Source organism: Elgaria multicarinata, chromosome 3 (genome assembly GCF_023053635.1).
Source record: "Elgaria multicarinata webbii isolate HBS135686 ecotype San Diego chromosome 3, rElgMul1.1.pri, whole genome shotgun sequence".
Lineage (NCBI taxonomy): Eukaryota > Metazoa > Chordata > Lepidosauria > Squamata > Anguidae > Elgaria > Elgaria multicarinata.
Window position 1 is genome coordinate 115351316 of NC_086173.1, and position 20846 is coordinate 115372161.

Consider the following 20846-nt stretch of genomic DNA (forward strand, 5'->3'; position numbering starts at 1 on the left):
CACAACAGTTAAAGCTGCAGGTGCTCTGCCATCTTTTAAATCTAGTCACTCTAGTATAGCTCCTGCAGTTTTAACTGTTGTGATGAAGAGGGAATTTCACCAGGTTCTCCATATATACAAATGCCCCCTGCTGAAATTCCCTTTTCTAGGCAACTGTTAAAGATGCAGGAGCCCTGTCCTCCTTTTCATATGGTCACCCTACCTTACCATCACTGACAACAGGACCAGCGGCAGCACTTGACATGGTAGGCAGATGCCAACAGTCCGGCACTCTGGCACTTGAATGGGGCCCTTCTACTCCTCTATGCTCCTTGGCTCAAATTTACTGTGCAGTAGTGCAAGGGCAGGAAGCTACCATTTTGACACTCCCATAATGCTTGGAATGTTGGGCGTTATGGGAGCTTCAAAATGGTAGCAGGCTCTCATGACTGTCATTACATCTGCTGCCTACCTGTCTGGTTTCCAGCAGCACCACCAGTGGGTCTGTGGGGTGGGGTCCTCACCAGGATGGGTTCCCCAATGGGTGGCATTTTGACAGGGAGGCTTTCCCACTTGGGGTTGGCCTTGACTGTGGAGGAGTCACATCCCAGCATTCCCCCCTTTTCTACATATATCACAGAAGGCTTGACCCCTAAGAAAACTCATTAGAGATTTTCTAACAGATTTTGTTTTACCGTAGTCCTTTAAAAGCAGGCATATCACTCGCACGACATATTTCATCCCAGGTTTTATCTTGTAGCCAAGATGGATCTGGATTCTTGAATTTGCTCTTGAGGCCAACTCCTCCAGTTAATAAAAACATAAATTCTTGATGTTCTATTTCTTTCCTAGCCCTATTTAAACAACAACAACAATTCTTAAGTACCTTTTAAGTCAGACATCATTATTTTACATTGAAATGCAATTATGAAGCTTTTTTTTAAAAAAATCACTTAATAATGCTCCATTTCCTCCCCCATCCCTAACCTGTTGATTTGGACATGTGTGCTGCAGCTAAAGTAACGCTCTATTGTGTGCAAATGGCCAGAGCTCACTGCTCACATTTATCACCAAACACTCTCTACAACTATTAAATCATCAGAGATACTCTAACAGTCAAGGGTTCACTGGAAAGCATACCCCTATCGGCGAATACACTCTTATTCTATCCCTAACTAATGTCCGTTGTGCGGCATAGCCATGTTGTGCAGGGACTGGGTGGAGGACTTGAGCAATAGTTCCAGTGGGCTGCAGCTGGGATCTTGCAGTAGCAACAAGGGGCAGGAACACTGCTGCCCCATTCATCTAACTGAGTAAAGGAGCAGTGAAGAGTGAGTAAGACTGAACCAATGGAGGTGACTATGGAAAGGTCCGTATGTACCTGCCCAGACCCTAAGGTCATTCTCAGGGGTCCTTCTCCGCGAGCCCCTGCCAAAGGAAGTGAGGCAGGTGGCTACCAGGAGGAGGGCCTTCTCTGCTGTGGCACCCCGGCTGTGGAATGATCTCACTAAGGAGGTTCGCTTGGCACCTACATTATATGCTTTTAGACACCAAGTGAAGACCTTTTTATTCTCCCAGCATTTTAACAGTCTATAATTAAATTTTAACTTGGTGTTTTAAATTTGTAATTTTGCATTGCTGCTGTTTTATCTGGTTGAGCTTTTATATTGTATTTTATATTATGGTTTTATACTGTTGTTTTATACTTTGAATGTTCTTAATTTTTGTGAACTGCCCAGAGAGCTCCGGCTATTGGGGGGTATAGAAATGTAATAAATAAATAAATAAATAAATAAATAAAGATAAAAAGCAATACGGGGACAGATTTTAAAAGGATGGCAGAGAAATAAACAAAATGATGGAGAATTAAACAGAAAGGGACTAGCAGACAAAATAGCTAGAGAGATTCATTACTCATCTACAGTCCAATTCTATTCCTTACTTTATTTGATGTGATGCAAACAGAGGGGGCCTTAAGCTCTCCTGCTACAATGATCTGCCAGTGCAAATAAACTGGCATTTGGAACATACTGTCATTTTCTTAGTTTTTTAAGACTTTCCAGCATAAAGAAAAACATTTTCTTATTAAATAATTCCACAAAACAGGGCTTCTTACATCAAGAGATTACAGCACAGTAAAAATGAAAACAGCAACTTATCCTTCTCAAACAGGGAACGGCAAACATTGCAATATAAGTTGTATGTGAAATGGTCATTTAGATAGCGAAGCCGTTTTTCCAAGATTTTAGACTTGTTGCTATAAAGAAAGAACACACACACACACACACATATATATATATATATTTAGAAAACAAAAAAAAATATTTACTTAAATTTTCATCTATTTATTTAATCAGAAAACATTGATGAGGTATCCACAGAGTATGCACACTGAGGTACAAATATAAATAAATAATTGGTCCTCAGTTTCTTGAATATCAGCCTATACTTATAACATCTTAATAGTTATATTTGCTACAGCGAATGTTTGCAAGCTCAAAAACAGGTAAGCAATTATTTTCAGAAACATAAACTTCCACCTGAAAGAACATAAATGTTTAAAAAGCGTGCTCAGTGTTTTGAAACACAACAAAACTTTAAAAATTGAACTCAGTAGCTGCTCACCTGTCATGAATAGAGTTGATGTAAAGGTTTACAAACCAACTGAGAGAATACTGGTACATAGGATCAATATTAGCCAGATCAGCAATGCTAAAGAACAACACAGATGAATGCGTTGCGATGGGCCTGTAGCCTTCTCGAGATTGTGCTATTTTAATTTCAGTTTTTTCTGCAATCTAAAGAAAATATATTCCTTAGCACAATTATTAAAATGATTTCCAGATATAGCATAGGAACATGACACCTAGCATGGTTTCAGAGAATAACAGACTAGTATGCTGGTCTTAAACGGTTTTGCCATTGTATCTCCTTACAACACCAGGACAGTGCTGTGGAATCAGGTAATCATGGCAACAAGAGACTTTTATAGGATTGTGATCAAAGTACATGGCAAGAGTGCAGGAATATTTCATACTACCAAACCTGTTGGCAGACTACAATTATACCTGGGGAATGTCTATACAGGTTCTTTACCCTGACGTAAATGCTCAGTTTCACATTTCAGGACACATGATGCAGCCATCCATTCGCCGCAGCGCTGGGTTTTTAACGCGATAATGCGCATATTCATAGTTGCGATTTACCGCAACTTTTGCATCAACGTCTGAGTTTGCACCGCATTATAGTTGTGTCCTTAGGGGAGTTAAATTGCATTTTGACATGTGGGCCTAACTTTGAGGGCAGGACAAAGTGATCGGCTGATTTCCCGCCTTCCCACCTATCGCGTCCTCTGGCTGCCTCGTTCCTTCCCTCCGTTTCAATGTTGAATTATATGAATCTGCAGAGGTCCGCAGATGGAGCTTTTAAAATTAAAATGAAGATGGGGGAAAGGGCAGCAAGAGGGAGGAGATGTGTTCAGTTTCCCTCTCACATCCTTCTCTGCTGCCTTGTTCCCTTCCGCCCTTGGTTTTCCTCTTATATCTGCAGAGCTTCGCAGATAAAATTTATAGCTTCACTCGTCTATACTCCATAGTATCGTATATGCGTATGTGTGCATTAATAACTGCACTACAAAAAAAAAAATCAGGAGATAAATTGCTGTTGATGCTGCAGTGAGACGCTCTTTGCATACTTTCGAATCTATGAAATTTCGAGTTTATATTCAAAGAGGAGCAATCCCGTTGTCGTATAGACGGGGACCTGGTGTGTTTAATAATAATTGGCTTGATTTCAATTTGTTAATGTAGAGTATGCCTACAACAACATACTTTATTTAAGCATATGGAGGAAAACAGTTGGAATAAATTAGAATTTTATAGTATTTATGTTATGATGACGATAACAATAACAACATGTGTGATCTAAATGTGGAAGGATTCACCAAGGTAAAAAGCAGCTCAACAAGAAGAGGATGAAGTTAAAATCTTGAGAACACCCCCAGAGAGCGTCAGCTATTGGGTGATGTAGACAAGTAATAAATAAATAAATTTATTTATTTTCAGTTGTCAGACCAGCCTTCGATTGCCAAACCAGGAACATGCCACTTTTTGCTTCCTTTTCATCAGAGGGCAGCTCCACTACCTCATCTTTTCTACTTTGTTGCTATCTCTTGATGCATTTGAATATAACAGACATTTCCACCTTCCAATACAATTTGCAAAATCTGAAGCTGCTTACCTGCTGTTTCTTTGTAATTTCATTAGACATTAATTTGGCGGAGTCCAAGATCATAATTGCACTTTCATCTTCTAAAATGTTCCCTTCAGAAGACTGTAATGTTTCTAAAATTTTATTTTCTATATCTTTTAGTTGTTTCTTATTGGCAGCTGATTGGAGGATAAGAGCATTCCGTTCCTCCTCTAATTCTGGTCTAAAAAGACACAAATCCATTACTATTTAAAAAGCTGCAGTTATTGTAATAATTTTACTATGGTTCACTAGCTGGCTGTAGTTATCATTTTATATGAGCAATGAAAATGCTGCAAAATCCTTCTCTTTTGTATTTATTGTAGGATTTAAAGTAGGGCTGTGCACTGCCTCGGGCCATATGCAGAGCAGCAACAGGTTGGCCCAAGGCGCCCCAAGGCCGAAGCAGATCGGCCCCAAAACCTCAGGGCACCTTGGGCCAATTCGGTATGGTTCAGGGCTGCTCCCCCACACCAGACCACCTTGGAAAGTGAGCACAAGGCTGGCTATGAGTCAAGGTGAGTCCATTGGACTCACCGGACTCACTCCCCTCTCTTTCCCCACCCTCCTGCTGCAGCACCCACCAGGCTGCCACCAGTGGGACTTACCTGCAAATGCATCCTCCTCTTGAGAGCCAGGCCGCAATTCAAAATAATCACGGGGGCTCTTTACTTTTAGTATATCTATGGCCAACCCCCCCGAAGCACCCCGAGACAAACTGGGGCCATTTTAGAGGCTCCAAAACAGCCTCTGAGGCGAGTCCGTGGGGCTGTACACAGCTCTAATTTAAATGATCTCATAAAAACTATTAACACAGTCATTAATGCTCTTTTGTATCCCTTCCAGTTTATCATGATATTAAGGCTAGGACAGATCAATTAGAGCATATTCAGGTGTAGGCAATTATGCACACTTGCAAGGGTGAGATGTCACCCTTGTAAGTATCAAAAACACCCTTGTATTGAAAAAGGTATCCTAAAAGCACTACTGCCCTGCAATTTAATCAGATGCCTTAGGATTCCAAAGCATCATTTCTAACTTGTTTTTGTATTATCTACTACTGATTGTTGCACAAGGAGGAGACATAGTTAACCATTACCTGCAACACTTAGCTTTTTATTAATGAGTTTCATTTGATTTATCTTGGAAAGGTCTATATCTTATTAAAGAAATATTTAAAATATGTTTTGAGGTCTGCTGCATTTTGGGATGAGGATGAACATAATTTACTTCTAAACCGCCCTGTGGAGAACTTACCTCTCCTTTGCAACAACAATACCTAGAAGTTGATCTTCAAGTCCTTCTGGAGTAATCATGAAGTTGAGTAAAGAAACCTTTGTAGCAAGTTCAGGCAAATAATGTGGATTCCTTAATTTGGTGGTAATATAAAATTTGAAATCGTAGGAATATTCAATAATAGTTTCACCGAGCCGAATGCAATCTATGCCCCCTAGTGTTAAAAACACAAATATATTTATCGACCATATGTACACAAACATATTCGTTTTGCAATCAAGCACCAGGAAAAATGTAATTGCCATGGGTGGGAGGGTGCTGTTGCACCGTATCCTGCTTGTGGTTTCCTGGTTGACAACTGATTGGCCACTGTATGAACAGAATATTGAACTAAATGGAACCTTGGCCTGATCCAGCATGGCTCTGCTTACATCCTTATGTTCTTATGAGAATGTAGCAGTTTGATGGTACAAAATAAGTGACAGACCTTGCGATTTAAGCACCTAAAATTTGCCTATTCCCCATCAAGGAGAATGCACATCTAACTATTGCTGACAGGCTTTTAACCTGTCACTTCACCAAAGCTTCTGCTTCCAGATTCTTTGTAGGATTAAGATTAGCTCCTTTATATTTTTCTTTCTATGCCAATATATTCCACTTCACAACCACTAGATGGCACTGTGGTAAAGAAAAATTATGAAAATACACCTGGGTTTCATGCCACCATTCACAGAAATATAGGGGGAGGGAACCACTATAATGGTTGCAAAGCATGGGAGAGGCCTTGGAGAATGACAACATCATATAAAACACCTGCAGACTACCATGAATGAGGAATCACAAGCACACAATAAATGCCTTGTGTTGAAAGGCTCGTCATCAGCTGGGACCCTCTCTTGCAATGGTAATAGAGCGGAGGGCACAGCTTGCTTCTTTGGTGGCATTTATCATATGCTCTCCTCTTCTCTAAGTCAACTTCAAAGTTGTCTTCAAGTTGAAGGCTCTAGACAAACTATAGGTGGTGGCTTCAGCAAGATCATATGGAAGAACTAGGAGAACAGAGGACAAACTCTAATGTTTTCTTGATACTTCTAGTCTACATATTTGTTGTTGTAATGCTTGTTTTAAGCATCATTAGAACATAAGAAGAGCCATGCTGGATAAGACCAAGAGTACACCTAATTCAGCACTCTGTTCACACAGTGGCCAACCAGCTGTAGACCAGGAACTCACAAGCAGGACACAAATGCAATAGTGCAATAGTTCTGGAACTAACAGAGAATATGCTTGCTACTGCAACACCATAATATTTGCTCAGTCTGTACATGTGTAAAACAGAGGCTTACAACAATAGCATGATTTTCCAACACTCCTTTTAGAGCAAACTGTTGCAAAAGAAGAAATAGCACCAATAACTTTAATAGTTGTGTAGAAGGGGGCCAATTTTGCCATAGACAAGAATAGCTCCACCTGCCAAAGCTCCACTATCTATGCAATAGTCTAAGGAACTGAAATTCCATACTCCTTTGCTATGGGTAGGCATGTTGGATAAATCTATTTGCATTTGTGGGGTGGAGTTCAAAGGGTTTTCCTAGATTTGCCCCCCTGGACTTCATTCATGTTCCTGCTGTGGCACCCAACTTGTTCTGCAGTGAGTCAGGCCAGTTCACAGATTGTTTTGTGCATTTCACCTCAACAGGTTCTGCAATTTGCACAAATTTCTGAGCAATTTGAGCAAATTAAAACCAGATTTGCACAAATTGCTCAGAAACCTGCCCAAACTGAAGAACCTGTGAATAAGTTCCTGGAGTTTGGAGAAAAGACTGCAGCTCAGTTCACAAATGCAAATCAAGATGTACATGCTGCAGATAAAAAAAAAAGAACTAGATTTCCCAGTGATGGATATCCCTAGTTATGGGTCATTCTAGCTCTTTTCACACGGAACTTACTTTGCAATGGCAGCTTTGGATTTTGCTCTCACTTTTCTCTACCACTCAAAGAAAAGGGAGAGCAAAACAGTATAAATTACTTCTGATTATTAATATGTATTATATACGCAGTATAGTAATTCTACTAAAATAACATGGGTTAAGATGTTTCTATTTAAATCTATCACAGTACAAGGCAGTGCATGCAAACAATGCTACAAAATAAAAGAGCAAAACTCAAAACATCTTTCTGGTATTACCTTCATCTGTTGCTAGCAGCAGTATTTAAGGAATAAAAAGAAAAGCATTAAACAATAATCATTTAAAAATACCAATACAGTTTGGAGCTTGTAACTACTTTTTTTGTACCTTGTTTAAATGTTTGTCTAAGCAACAGAGGCTCCAGTGAAGGATCTATTTCTTCCCCAACATTTTCAAGCAGAAGTGGTGTTCCAAATTGAATACAATTTTCTAGAGTTCTCATGTAGTCTGTGTCCGTGAACTTTATGACACTCAGCCTGTTCTCTTTTTCAGAATTTTTTATCCATTTATTTGCTTGACCTTGGGGATCAATCATTAACGGCCTACAACATAATAAAATTTTTTAAAAGGATGAATACTTAATAATAAATGTTTGTCTACAGAAATTGACTTTTAAAAATCCATAACGATCGTGCTAATGGAAATCAAAGAGATGTACAGGATATTTACATGATGCAGATATCTGCGGATTCATAATCAGAATAACTAGTCCTAGGTAAACAAGATAGTCTACTGAAGTACACTATTATTGTAAACTAGTGTTGCTGCATATGAGTGTAAAAACAGCTAAATTGAAGTTAAAACCTATGTAGGTCAAGAGATAGTTTCCTAGACTCTGTTGTCCTTTGTACATGTCTTTGTACAGAATAGTCTGGAACACTACAGTTATTATTTCAGTGATCACCAATAATTTCCTATTTCCACTTGCTTGCTTCACTATCATCTGTCTCTGCAGAGGCCACCAGTGAGGGAGGAAGCAGCAGCCAGGCACCTCTCCACCATGCCTGGGTCCAGCTCCAGCTGAGAGCTCCCTCCCTCCTGCTGTCACCTGTAACTGCTGAACTTTCCAACTAAGATTGTAGTGCCTGAATTTGCTTTCCTTTCCCCCCTCCTCCTCCTCCCTCCCAATCCCCTTTCCTTTTGTGTCATGTCTTTTAGATTGTGAGCCTGTGGGCAGGGACTGTCAAGAAATACTTTTGTAAGCCGCCATGAGAGCCTTTTTTGGCTGAATGGCGGCATAAAAATCCTTAAATGAATAAATAAATAAATAAATAAAATCATCAGTCTTTTTGATGTGTGGACAGACAAGGGCGAATCCTGATGTTTACGAAGGCAAGGTAATTCCCCTCTTTTGTTTATTTTATCAACATCAACACAGAACTTTATTCCGCCCACACTCACAAAGAAACCCCTCGATTTTGCTTCAAACATCCAAGGTCCCCTCAATCACCAGGAAACCACTTATGCTTTCTTCTTTGTATTGGAAAACAGCTTACCCACACATGGGACACCTACTTTACTCACGGGATAGTGATTGTCATTATTTCATTTAACTGGAACTTTACATCCTATGGAAAAACAGCAAATCTCTCCTCTCCCTACTCTCAAGGTTACTTAACTAATTTTGAGGACAATTGTGTTCATTTTTTAAAAAATGCTTGCAATCTAGAATACGTAAAGGGAAGAGAAGCCCTTAATGGGGAGTGGTGACAGCGAAGGGAGAAAGGCTGGTGAAGATCAGCTGTACAGCTGCTGCTGCAGCATCTCCTTCCCGGGAGGGGATTGCTGAGCTGATCTGTGCTTTGATGGAGTGGGGCTAAAGAGATGGACCCAGCGGAGTGAGATCTCTCCCTTGCTAGGCCTCCAGTTCAACCTTGAGGCTCCCAAAGGCAGAACTCCCAGGCGGTTCCAGGACTGCAGTTGTTGACTTCCTCACTCCCGCTAGAAGGTGTCTTGCAGTGGCAAGTGTAGTTACCATTTATTGGGGCTGGGAAGGAATTTTACCTGCACAGCAATTGGCAAAGATTTGCAGGATTTTTTGCCTTTCCCACTGCAAGGTTAATTCCATTGTAAATAAGTTGATCTGGACTATCAGTAAATTCTTTATGGATGCTTCATTTTATAACATTTTTCACAACTTATGTAGGCATGACAGGCATTGGCTTGGATCCAGCGGTGAGGGGGAGCAGGATTGGGGTCTCTGCTCCCCCATGGTGAGGATTCCCATAAGGCATCTTGGGGACGTGGCACCAAGACCAGACCACCATGGGGGCTGTGAGCTGGCCACGTCCATGGTGGTGGAAAGGGGTTCACATTAGTGGTCTGCACTGTGGTGTGCCCCTAGCCCTTCTATCCACCATCAGTGCTCCTGGCATGAGGACCAGGAAGGGGAATTGGTCAGCAGGCAGGCTGGCCAATTATAGGATCCATGCCCTATGCTGCTTCCAAGCGTATTCAAGTGAATCAAGAAAGTTGTGGTCAGTTTATTATCCCAGCTATGCCTGTGTGTCTTTTTGTTCTTGTTCCTTCACCTACCGGAACCAATTAAGCACTGCTCACACAAACAAAAATGATCAGGATTATGGTCATTAATGCAGTAAGCTCGCTTTACTTTAACTTAGCAAAATATTAGATTCATGTTACCTACCAACGTCTAGAGTTGTTAACAATCACACCATTGTCTATAGAAAATTGGTCTGTTGGAAGTCCTGCAATATTCCAGGCTCTAATTTTTATTGGATCACCAAGTGTCTTACTCAGAGAGAAGTATTCAGAACAAGGGATGTCTTTTGCCTATAGGAACAAATGAATATTTTAATCTATATTTCTTAATATCAAACTTTTATGAGCAAAGTCTAAAAAAAGCCACTTATTAAGTTGCACTAAACTTCAATTTCTAGCAGGGCAAGCAAGAGGACGGGAGGAAAGAACACAATCATCAATAACAGAAAGAGTTATCTCACTTGCTAAAATGTTTAGTTTAGTAAGAGTTTTGGGACTATGTTTTCAGTAGGGTTTGTTTTGTTTTAGGCTACATTATGGCCAAAACCAGATTTAATTACCCCAATTTTGAAAAGCCAAGTTCTTGAATGCTGCTGATTTTTTTATCCAGCAGCTGGAATCGTCTGCATCTGTTGGGAATCACATTCCTTCTTCTGTTAATTTATCAGTATCTAAACTAGAGGACAAAGTGGGAGACACAGATTCAAACCTTGTTTCCCACTATGCTGCGCAATATTAAAAATGATTTAAATGTGTTCCTAAAGGAATCACCACTTGCAGCACCAGCACCATAATCAACAAAACGTATTTTTCTGTCCCAGGTGGGTATATAGATATGAATTCTACCTTCTGAAGAGCCAACACTGGCAAGAAACTGCATGTGTTCTGGAATTGCATAAACCAATGTTACCTTACATAGTTTGCTCCAGTCCTTAGAACACTCTTGTCGAAAGCCAGCAGTAAAAGCACCCAGATAAGCTATCACTCCTGCTGATATCAAGACATCTCCCGTCAAATTATCATAAGTGTTTTGAAGATCATTGGCAGCATTAGACCATCTATGAGAAAGCACAAATTTAAATTAGGCCTGTTACTGAGTATTTCACCAACAGTTATTCTTGCTTCTTGTTACATGGGAGTTAGTGCGTGCTAGAATAAGTAGATAGTATTTTTCTCTGACCGTGATTTTTCGCCACCGAGTCCTCCAATCAGCTTTTCTGCTCTTTCTAGCTTTTTAGCACATAAATCCACCTGAATTTCTAGGCGAGCTTTTTCTTCAGTTTTTTCAACAAAAGTTTGTTGCAAAGCTTCCAAACGATCTTCAACGGCTTTAAGTTCAGCTCTCTTCTGATTTAGTAATGCCACGGTCTGTGCTAATGACTGCTGCGCTTCTGCTAAACGGGCTTTCTTAGGAGCAACCACCTATTTGATACATTTAATAAACATTTGCTAAATTGCCAAATAATAATGATAAATAATTTAAAGAACAAAAATATAAAATGAAATTAAGAAAAAAAAAATCAGTATACTCAGACAAGACAGAGGCACTGCGGGTAGGTGGTTCTCATGTGGACCCTGTTCAGATGACACACTAAGCCACGGTGGTTAAGCATTTTGAGCAAAACTTTATGACTTCGTGGGTCATGTGAACCATTTCTAACAATGGTGGCTACATAACCAAGATTTAAACATACTAACTATTTGCTTCAAAAGTGTTAGCGGCCTAACCATGGCTTAGCATGCTGTCTAAACAAGCCCATCCAGGAATTAGGTGTATCACCTGTCCTAGATGGAGCTGCAGCTTCATGCACCGGGCATTTGCCGAAGGAATGCTGTAGTTTTGGCAGTTTAGATATATTTTCTTCATTTTACGTTTAGTTTTTATTTACATATTTTCTTCATTTTGCATTTAGTTTTTAATTGCATACTGTGCCTTGGATGTTTTTCAGCCTACTCACATACTACAATGGAATATGCACAGCAGACAGAAACAATGCCCAGGTAAAGGTTCTGTCAGCTGATAAGTGTGTTGTTCGCTTGTATTTGTCTTTTTGCCATGTTTGTATCACACATTCAGTGTACTTCCAAAGGAAGCTTTTATCATGCAATTGCCCAGCCTCATTCACAGAATTTTACAGGGGATCCAGATGTTATTTTCCACTTGTAAACCTTTTGTTTCCCTCCCAACACTTCAACCATCTTTTTTCTTACCACAGAAAACCCATTAAGCAGGGAAAAACACAATAGCTGCACAATGTCTTCTGATTGGTACCTAGGAGCACTCCATCTGGAAGCACCATCAGAGCACAGTGTCTGGGGCTTCCAACTGGCCTTCCATTCAGGTCTTGGCAAGTGCCAGATCTGCTTACCCTCAGAGATGGAAAGTTTTGGATACTTTTAGCCCATTGTAGTGCTGTATTTTATGGTTATAATTGTTGTAAACCACACAGAGAACCTCGACTATTGGGTGATATAGAATTATAATCAATTAATCAATCTGGTCTTAGTGGACTATGACTTAAAAAGGATGAGACAAAATCACTGAGGATCAGTCTAACAATGACTAGTAATCATGGTAGCTACATGGTACCTCTATATGCAGTACCAGATGCTGAGTACAAAACAACAAGGGAGGGCTGCTGATTTCATGTTCTGCTTATAAGCATCTCAGAGGAATCTGGTTGGCAGCAGCTGAGCTCTTACTAAGAGAACTCTGGGTACTATTTTTTATGTAGGTAAACAATCACACCTTTGCTACTCTGTCATAAACCTCCATTGCCATAATCCATTTACATAAGCCTTCTGCTGCTGAAGATGCTTTAGCCACTTTAGGTGGATCGAACTCAGGATTAGTTAGATATTCAGAACGAATCTTCTGCATTACAGATACCTATATGAAAAACAAATTACATACAGGAACTTGTTAATTACATATATAGGGTTCAGGAATAAGGATAATGTGAACCCTTTCCCTACTATTACCTATGTACCACTCAACTTGAACAGCTGATATAATCAGTCCATAATTATTCACCCCCATTCCCACTGGCCCACTTTATTTTGTCAAATGAGTGTTCACAAACCTCTGTATGCTGAATATGGGGTTGCATTTGTAAGAAAGAATTTGAATATGGGAGGGCAGGATACATTACAGTGAAAGCTATTCAGTAGTGGAACAAATTGCCTCAGAATGTGATGGGTTCTCCTTCACTGGAGGTATTTAAGCAGAGTCTGGATGGCCATCTGCTAGGGATGCAGTTGCAGCACCCTGCAGTGGAGAGCCTGCACTGAGCAAAGGGTTGGACTAGATCATCTCTGAAGACACTTCCACTTCAATGATTACCTGTTTCTGGTGATTCCCTGCTGTAAAGGCCCTCTGAATCAATTTTCCCTCAGCTTGGTTTATTTCTGGTTTTAGAGCCCATTTGGAAGAAAACATTAAAAATGGTCTGGGGAGCACATGCAGGGGAGAAATGGCAGGTGAAGGAGCTCCCCTGATATTGATTCTCCACTGCAAATGCTTCCTTAAGCCGCACATTAAGCATTATGCAGGAGGACAGGGTTTGGGATCCCTGTGTTTCCCTACAATATTTAGTTGTACCCTGAATGGCTCAATCATATTTAGTTACTGTGGATTGTGACACAGTGGCTACTGTAGTATTCTGTTCCTGCCTGAAAACCCCTCCTACTCCAACCAGCTTTGTGGCAAATTAAACTTGCCTCTAAGCAGCCAGGTGAATGGGACACAGCCTGTCTATAGCTGCTGTCCTCACCTTTGTGTCAAGTGAGCAACACACATTGTATGGCTTTCCCATCTAAAGAGCTACTGGCTTTTAAAAGTTAAATAAGAGGCAAATTCTGCACTGCTAGCAGTAACTGTAACATCATTTATTATACTTACTATTGGAAAAATGAACAAAAACTTACTGGAATGTTATCCTTGTCATACTCTCTCAAATCTCTTAGGAAATTCATGTCACCCAAAACTTTTTTGCTAGGCCCCCAATAGTCTAAAATCTAAAAAGAAAGTTAAAGAAGTACTTCAAGTATGTCTTGAAACAAAAGAAAGTATGAAAACACAAAAGGTCCTCTAACAAATGCATTGTTATAAAGATATTAATTAGGATGACAGGAGTTAGAAGAAAACAACATGTGCAGAATTTTTTCCATTAACTATCTATACTACACATTACAAATATGGTGCTTATTCCACTTGAAATATTCTGATATAAATGGTGCCTTTTCACAGAAAATATATAGCCCTATCTCATCAGCCACTGAACTAGCAGCTGACTCTTTGCTATAGCATTCTACATTGTACTGGCACTATGTGAAGCCAGGTTGTCATGTAATCACTATCAGATAAAGGCAGGCTTTGCTTATGTACAACATTTGGATACAAAGTCAGGCTATAAAGGAATGATTCAATCATGAAAGTGATCTAGTTACTAACATCTCACCCAAACAACATACAACTAGAGAGCATTCATCCAACATAAACTGAAAATGCATGTAATATATACACGTTGCAATTGTCAAAGGTAACAAAATCACTATTCTCCCTTAATGGAAATTAGGAACTTTGTACAAACCCTATTTCAAAGGTCCTTATAGATTCTTCCAGTGCAGAATAGAGCTTGTTAGCACTATTGTATGCAGGGAATCGACAACACAATTCGTGTATATATATATATTTATACACACACACACATAGAGTTTTCCACATTATGAAGGAAACTCAAGCTATCTTTATGGAGAAGTATGCAAAATACAACTCTACCATGCATGAAGTCCAAAAATATTAATTTTTATTAAGCCCTAGATGTACGCTTCCTGTCAAATTAGAGCAGGTTTTGCAACCAGAAATTGGTTTACTGACAGCTCTTTTACCTTGCCTCCAATTCCTGAAGGATCTGCAACTTTTTCAGGTTTGATATCCTTCATGACACAGATGGCAGCCATAACAAGTTTAACACCAGAAGGTGGATTTTTCATTGATTTCACAATTGTAATATCTGCAGGCTAAAATAACATGTACTGTTAACTTATAATGTTGAAAAAGGTATTGGGAAGGGGGAGAGGAGAACAGACAATAATACACAAACGGGCATAAGTTAGGGAGAAAGTAGGGTAAAAAAGACAAGCCCGAGTCAGAGGAACAGAGAGGTGGGTATACGACCACTTCACTGAGGCAAAATCGCAAAACTGAGGTACAAAGGTGGGAAGGACAGTTAAAAGCTTTAATTGGAGCAGTGGTTTTGCCTCGACCACTAGGTGGCGCCTAAGACACACCTGATGTACTGTTGTTTACATGCACAAGAGAGTGTTTGTTGTTGTTTATTTGTTCAGTCGCTTCCGACTCTTCATGACTTCATGGACCAGCCCACGCCAGAGCTTTCTGTCGGCTGTCGCCACCCCCAGCTCCCCCAAGGTCAAGTCTGTCACCTCCAGAATATCATCCATCCATCTTGCCCTTGGTCGGCCCCTCTTCCTTTTGCCTTCCACTTTCCCTAGCATCAGCCTCTTCTCCAGGGTATCCTGTCTTCTCATTATGTGGCCAAAGTACTTCAGTTTTGCCTTTAATACCATTCCCACTCACTTTGGATATTGTAAGGGTTTGTGCACAAATAAACACATTACAAATAAGCCACAGCATGTTGAATTTTGAATCTATATCTAAGATTTAGCTAATAATCTGTTAAAGTTGGTTGAAAGAACCAGTTGAAAGTTGAAACTCTAAAAAAGACATGGGTCAATTTAATCCCTTTTAATGTTCAGAAAAGAAAACATGAACAGACAAAATCCCAAAGATTTCAAGTTAACTCTATACATTGCTGATATGTCAGAAGCAATCTCCAAGACTGAATTTCTTTGAAGAGGCACAAAGCAAAGAAGGTATCAATCCAAAAGGTTTACACAATAGAAATAGTGAAGTTCAGACACACACTCACGCACACAATACCACCAAAATTGGCAAAACAGAGGTTTCTTGGGTTTGGGAATGGGGGCGCAGAGGAGATGATGGTACTAGAATGGTTAGGAGGGAAATAATGCAGAAAGGGGTAGGACAGAAATTATTTACATAACTATATTTCAAGAAATAAATTCACAAGATTACATATAATTATTTTATTTTCCCACTGAAATTCCTTTAATAGTCCTAGAGAATATTTTTTTAGTACAATACTTTGTTTTGATATAAAGTATTGATAGAAAACAATTAATGTGTCTACTATGTGTAGTGAATTATTTTGTCACATGGAGGTGTTTTTATCCCCATTGCACACTCTCCCAAATCAATCTTTCTATTCCCATCCTCTCCTCCTGTACAACACAGTCTGTTTCAGCTCATTCCTTGGCTATTGACCATAGGGGCAAACATATGTAGTTGCCAGAGGGCTGTTTTCACAATGCCAGGTTGGTGCCGCCTCCCTCTCAAACCCTGCGATTTCCCTCTCCCAGGGCTGCATTGGGTAATCCCGATGCCAAGGAGGGAGTGCAGGGTTTCTGGACGGCCATTCAGGTACTGGAGCTGCACTTGCCTTCTTCCTGGTGGAAGGTGACCAATCGCTGGTCGCCTTCCACCAGGCACTGCCCCCAGGTTGTCCCTGGAGCAATGTCAGACGTCGGAAGCACTGTATTGACATCACTCCGTTTGAAAAAGTCAGGGTAAATCCCGACTTCTTCAAATCAAAGCATCGCATGGAAGTCCCACTGTGACTGGGAAGCTGCACTTGCACATCTAACGCAGATTCACATCTAATCCAGCGCAGATTCACAGCCACCGCAGGGCTTTTCTGGCATACAGATAGCCCCCAGATCAGCATGAGGGTCAGTGTGGTGTAGTGGCTAAAGTGTCGGACTGGGAATCGGGAGATCCAGGTTCTAGTCCCCACTCGGCCATGGAATCTCACTGGGTGACTTTGGGCCAGTCACAGACTCTCAGCCCAACCCACCTCACAGGGTTATTGTTGTGAAAATAAAATGGAGAGAGGAAGATTATGTACACCGCTTTGGGTTCCTTGGAGGAAAAAAGGCGGGATATAAATGCAATAATAAAAATAAAATAAATTCTTGTTAAGCCTGTTCTGTCAGTGGCTCTCCGGGTCCCTGGTTCTTGATCTTTAACTAGAATTATTGAGGATGGACCTTATGCTTGCAAAGTATGTGCTCTGAACTACACTTCAATCGATCAATCATTCAATCATTCAATCAATCATCAAAACAGCACTATTTTAGGCCATGCTCTATTTTAGATTTCTTTCACACATTCTTATTGCATTTATTTCGCTTGCCTTTAGTGTGTCAAGTGCAGACAATGCTGCCTCTAGAGCTGGAATTGCCTCTGCAAGGTCACTTTCACATTCATTCTTCAGTGCCTGGGCTTCTGCTGCTTTTTCTGTAGCAAGCTCTTCATCTATTTTTACAGTTTTGCTTTTTGCTTCAACTTCTGCAGACTCTTTCTCAATTATCTAAAGAATGAAAAAATACATACATACAATGAAATACAATTTAATCATATCACTGTATTCATTCATTCATTCACTCAGAAAAAGTTATTGTTTTTGAAAAGATGAGTTGATATTCCAAAGCAGAGTTTTATACAAAATTCTAAGCCCTACATCCAATCAGCTGGTTTAAAGCAATTAGAAGCAGTTCTTGTAGTTTCTTTTATTATCATTGATGGTGCTATATAAATAAATAAATAATAATAATAATATCAAAGGATTTTAAAATGTGATTTTGGTTAAGAACAGGTAAATCTGACAGGAAAGTATAAGGAATATGTGGATAAGATTCCATGTGGAAATTTCTGCAATGATTGCTTCTCCTCCCCTCAGTGTGAGGGCTTGATTGTACCTGCGTACCTGGTCTATATGCAGGAGTGGGGGTGGGGGGAGAAATACAAAAAGAGTCACTCTTTTTTTTGGGAGAGACCTGCCATCCTCTAGATTAATTAATTTTCCCTGACTTCTCATGCAATATCAGCCTGGGAGGGGAGCAGAGGAGATTATCTTTGCTTTGGTCCATTTTCTGGAATATTTAAAAGAGGGGGAATCAGGCTGTGTGTCAATTGGAGAATACATTTTCTTTGGGGAAAGTAAGAAGATACAATAGTGAAAAGCAAGGAATGGCAGTGAGTGGTACACTGAGCTGAAGCAGTTGTCACAGCAGGAGCAGTAATGGGGGAAATCACTCTGGCAGCTAGATTGAGGGTGAAACCCAGGGGTGTCTATAGTACGCTGTTTTGTCTACTGATTCCTGCAAAACCTGTAGCATCACTGCTGCGAAGCGGCATTAATAGGGTTACACGGCAGGAGTGAGCACCAGGAAAATTCACAGTGCTGTTGTCAGATGGCAGTAATGGGTAGCAAATATTGAGTGACTGAAAACGGCAAAACCCTTTTTTGTTTTCTGGCAGCTCTGCACAACATTTTAGATTTGAAAGCTTGTAGCTGTGCATATGCACTGGTACAGTTTATTGAATTTATGCAATAGACATCAGAACGGCTCTTACTTTTGTTAACCCAGACTTCAATATCACCATTACTAGGCTTGTCAATCGTGCTCCCCTGCCAGAAATCAGCTGGAGTGGGAGCAAAGCTCACTGCGCCCCCCCCAGCCCCCAGGTCCCTGCTGCCCCAATGATCCTTGGTATGTATGAACGATGTTTTTTGCCCACTCTCTAGCAGGTGGATTTTTTTCGCTCCCTATAGAAGTCTATGAACAATCACTTCATAGGCTTATATAGGGAGCAAAAATACCCCTCCCCACTGAAAATCATCTAGAGAGGGGACTTTGCTGCCCCAATGGTCTTTGGCTGGGGGTTCACTTCACCCCACACTCCAGCCAGTTTTCAGCAGTAGGGCTTGGTGGTGGTTGTTTTTGCGCCCTATACAAGCCTATGAGGATTGCTCAATAGACTTATATGGGGCATGAAAATAGTTAGGGGGCACCTCAGCCTGGCCTATGGGTGCCCATGGATGCTGCATAGAATCAGAAAATTTACCTTCATCATATTTGCATTGTCCACTTTAGCCTGCTCCAATTTAGGCTGTAAATCAACTAGTTCTTGCTTCATTTCACCAACCTAAAACCAACAACAGTACATGAGTTGTAAAGTACAGCAAATTGGAAAAAGAGAAATTAAACATTTAAATGTGGCATTAAGGCTGCAATCCTAAACACACATTTACTATGGAGCAAGCCTCTCTGAACGCAGTGTCAAGCATTATAACGTTTGCAAATGCATTTTAATTAACTTTATTATTCCCTGAAAACACCTTATAACAACAGTGTTATATTATGTGTTGTTTTATTATGGTTTTAATTTTTGTGAACCGCCCAGAGAGCTTCGGCTACTGGGCGGTATAAAAATGTAATAAATAAATAAATAAATAAATAAATAGTGACAAGAACATATAGCTAAAGAATATGAGAGCAAGAGAGCACAAAGAAAGAAAACAATTAAAACAAAAGGAAAGGCAAGACTAGGCTAACTGCTGTGTTTTAAAGTGCTGGAGATGGTGACCTGGTTCACAAGACACAACAGCCCACAATGGGTAATTTACCCATGGCGGTGGTTGCTTTATGATATCTGCCCATGACTTGTTTTAGGGTTATTTGTGGGTTGTCTAACCCTCAAACAACCCCTGTTGCTTGGGTCTGGATGGCACAAAAAGCCACAGCAAGCTGGGCAGCTGGCATGACGCAACAGCCCCTTCAGGTAAATTAAATCACAGTGGGCTGCTGTGACATGTGAATAAGCCCAGTTGTTATGTAGTCCTCACAAGGTATGACTGCTGCTGCATTTTTACTATTGACTTACCTGAGATCCAGCAAAAGCTAGTTTGTCTAAGCCATTAGTATATCTTTTTTTTGCCTTCATGACAGCATCTCGGTTCTGAGTCAAAAGTTGTTGGAAAGAAGCAATAAGTTCAAGATAGGAAGTAGGAGTAACATAGTTATGTCGGCCCAATTGGTGCAAAAACCTGTGGCATGACAAAATAGTATTTTACTCTAACTGGAATTCAAAAAGACGTCTCTAATTGTTTTGATATCACTCTACTGTTTTTGAAGTCATACAAAGGGATAATCTGGAAAAGCCCTAACAAACTTACTCACTAGCCTGTTTTAAGTTAAAATACTTAGTCTTAGGGGATAACGACACGTGATGGCAGCATGACCCATGTGTTTACAAATGAACAATGCCAAATTCTTGCAAGAGAATACTATTGCATCCATGTCCTAATTGTGGGCTTTTCACAGCAGCTGGTTGGCCGCTGTATAAACAAAATACTGGACTAATAGACATTTGATCTGATCCAGCACAGTGCTTTTTATGCTCCAAAGCAAAGATGAGATAGGTGATTGGGCGCTGAATCCTTTTCCCACCCATGTTTGTTTTCTCTGAAACTGTCTCTTGTCAGTTATTTTTCTCCTGGGTGGGGTTTATTAAAACCAGCAGGGGGAGGAAAGTTCAGCTGCCCACTCCTGTCTAATACTTCTCCCACTTTATACAAATGTAGCAATGTCCCACTTTCTAACACATTAGTCCGATATCACTTATAGTTTGCTCCTTAGATTTCAGCCAGTACAATGCAGCTAAATGGGCTTTAAACCATTGCTTCAGCTTAGGTAAGGGTCACAAACTAGGTATGAGACAGGGGATCTGTGATCAGGATGTTCTGTTTGTTTAAATTTATTTTTATTAAGTTTTAACAATAATAATATATACAAAAATCAACAAGCTATGGGCAATTTACAGCAAATCAGAGGCAATATATGTTTCATCGATGATTGAAAGTAGATCAACTTCATTCATCTAAAAGGGGCCTTGCAGAGAATACAGTGCATATTTTGTGGGTGCCGTTCCTCGGCAAGTTCATAGCGCATTCTAGTGCTACATCA

General features: G+C 40.2%; 1 protein-coding gene across 1 annotated transcript in view; it reads right to left on the reverse strand.

The window, feature by feature from the left end:
* The window catches only part of DNAH12 (dynein axonemal heavy chain 12), a 107423-nt gene that overhangs the window by 17348 nt on the left and 69229 nt on the right, over nucleotides 1-20846 (reverse strand). The window contains exons 46-60 of the mRNA XM_063121339.1: nucleotides 19765-19927; nucleotides 18946-19026; nucleotides 17231-17407; nucleotides 14826-14957; nucleotides 13863-13952; nucleotides 12685-12825; nucleotides 11116-11357; nucleotides 10846-10993; nucleotides 10081-10226; nucleotides 7761-7975; nucleotides 5485-5677; nucleotides 4219-4411; nucleotides 2605-2777; nucleotides 2096-2236; nucleotides 675-833 (exon numbers count right to left, since the gene is read on the reverse strand). Coding sequence (XP_062977409.1) covers nucleotides 675-833; nucleotides 2096-2236; nucleotides 2605-2777; nucleotides 4219-4411; nucleotides 5485-5677; nucleotides 7761-7975; nucleotides 10081-10226; nucleotides 10846-10993; nucleotides 11116-11357; nucleotides 12685-12825; nucleotides 13863-13952; nucleotides 14826-14957; nucleotides 17231-17407; nucleotides 18946-19026; nucleotides 19765-19927 — 2394 coding nt within the window. The remainder of the gene's footprint in view (nucleotides 1-674; nucleotides 834-2095; nucleotides 2237-2604; nucleotides 2778-4218; nucleotides 4412-5484; nucleotides 5678-7760; nucleotides 7976-10080; nucleotides 10227-10845; nucleotides 10994-11115; nucleotides 11358-12684; nucleotides 12826-13862; nucleotides 13953-14825; nucleotides 14958-17230; nucleotides 17408-18945; nucleotides 19027-19764; nucleotides 19928-20846) is intronic.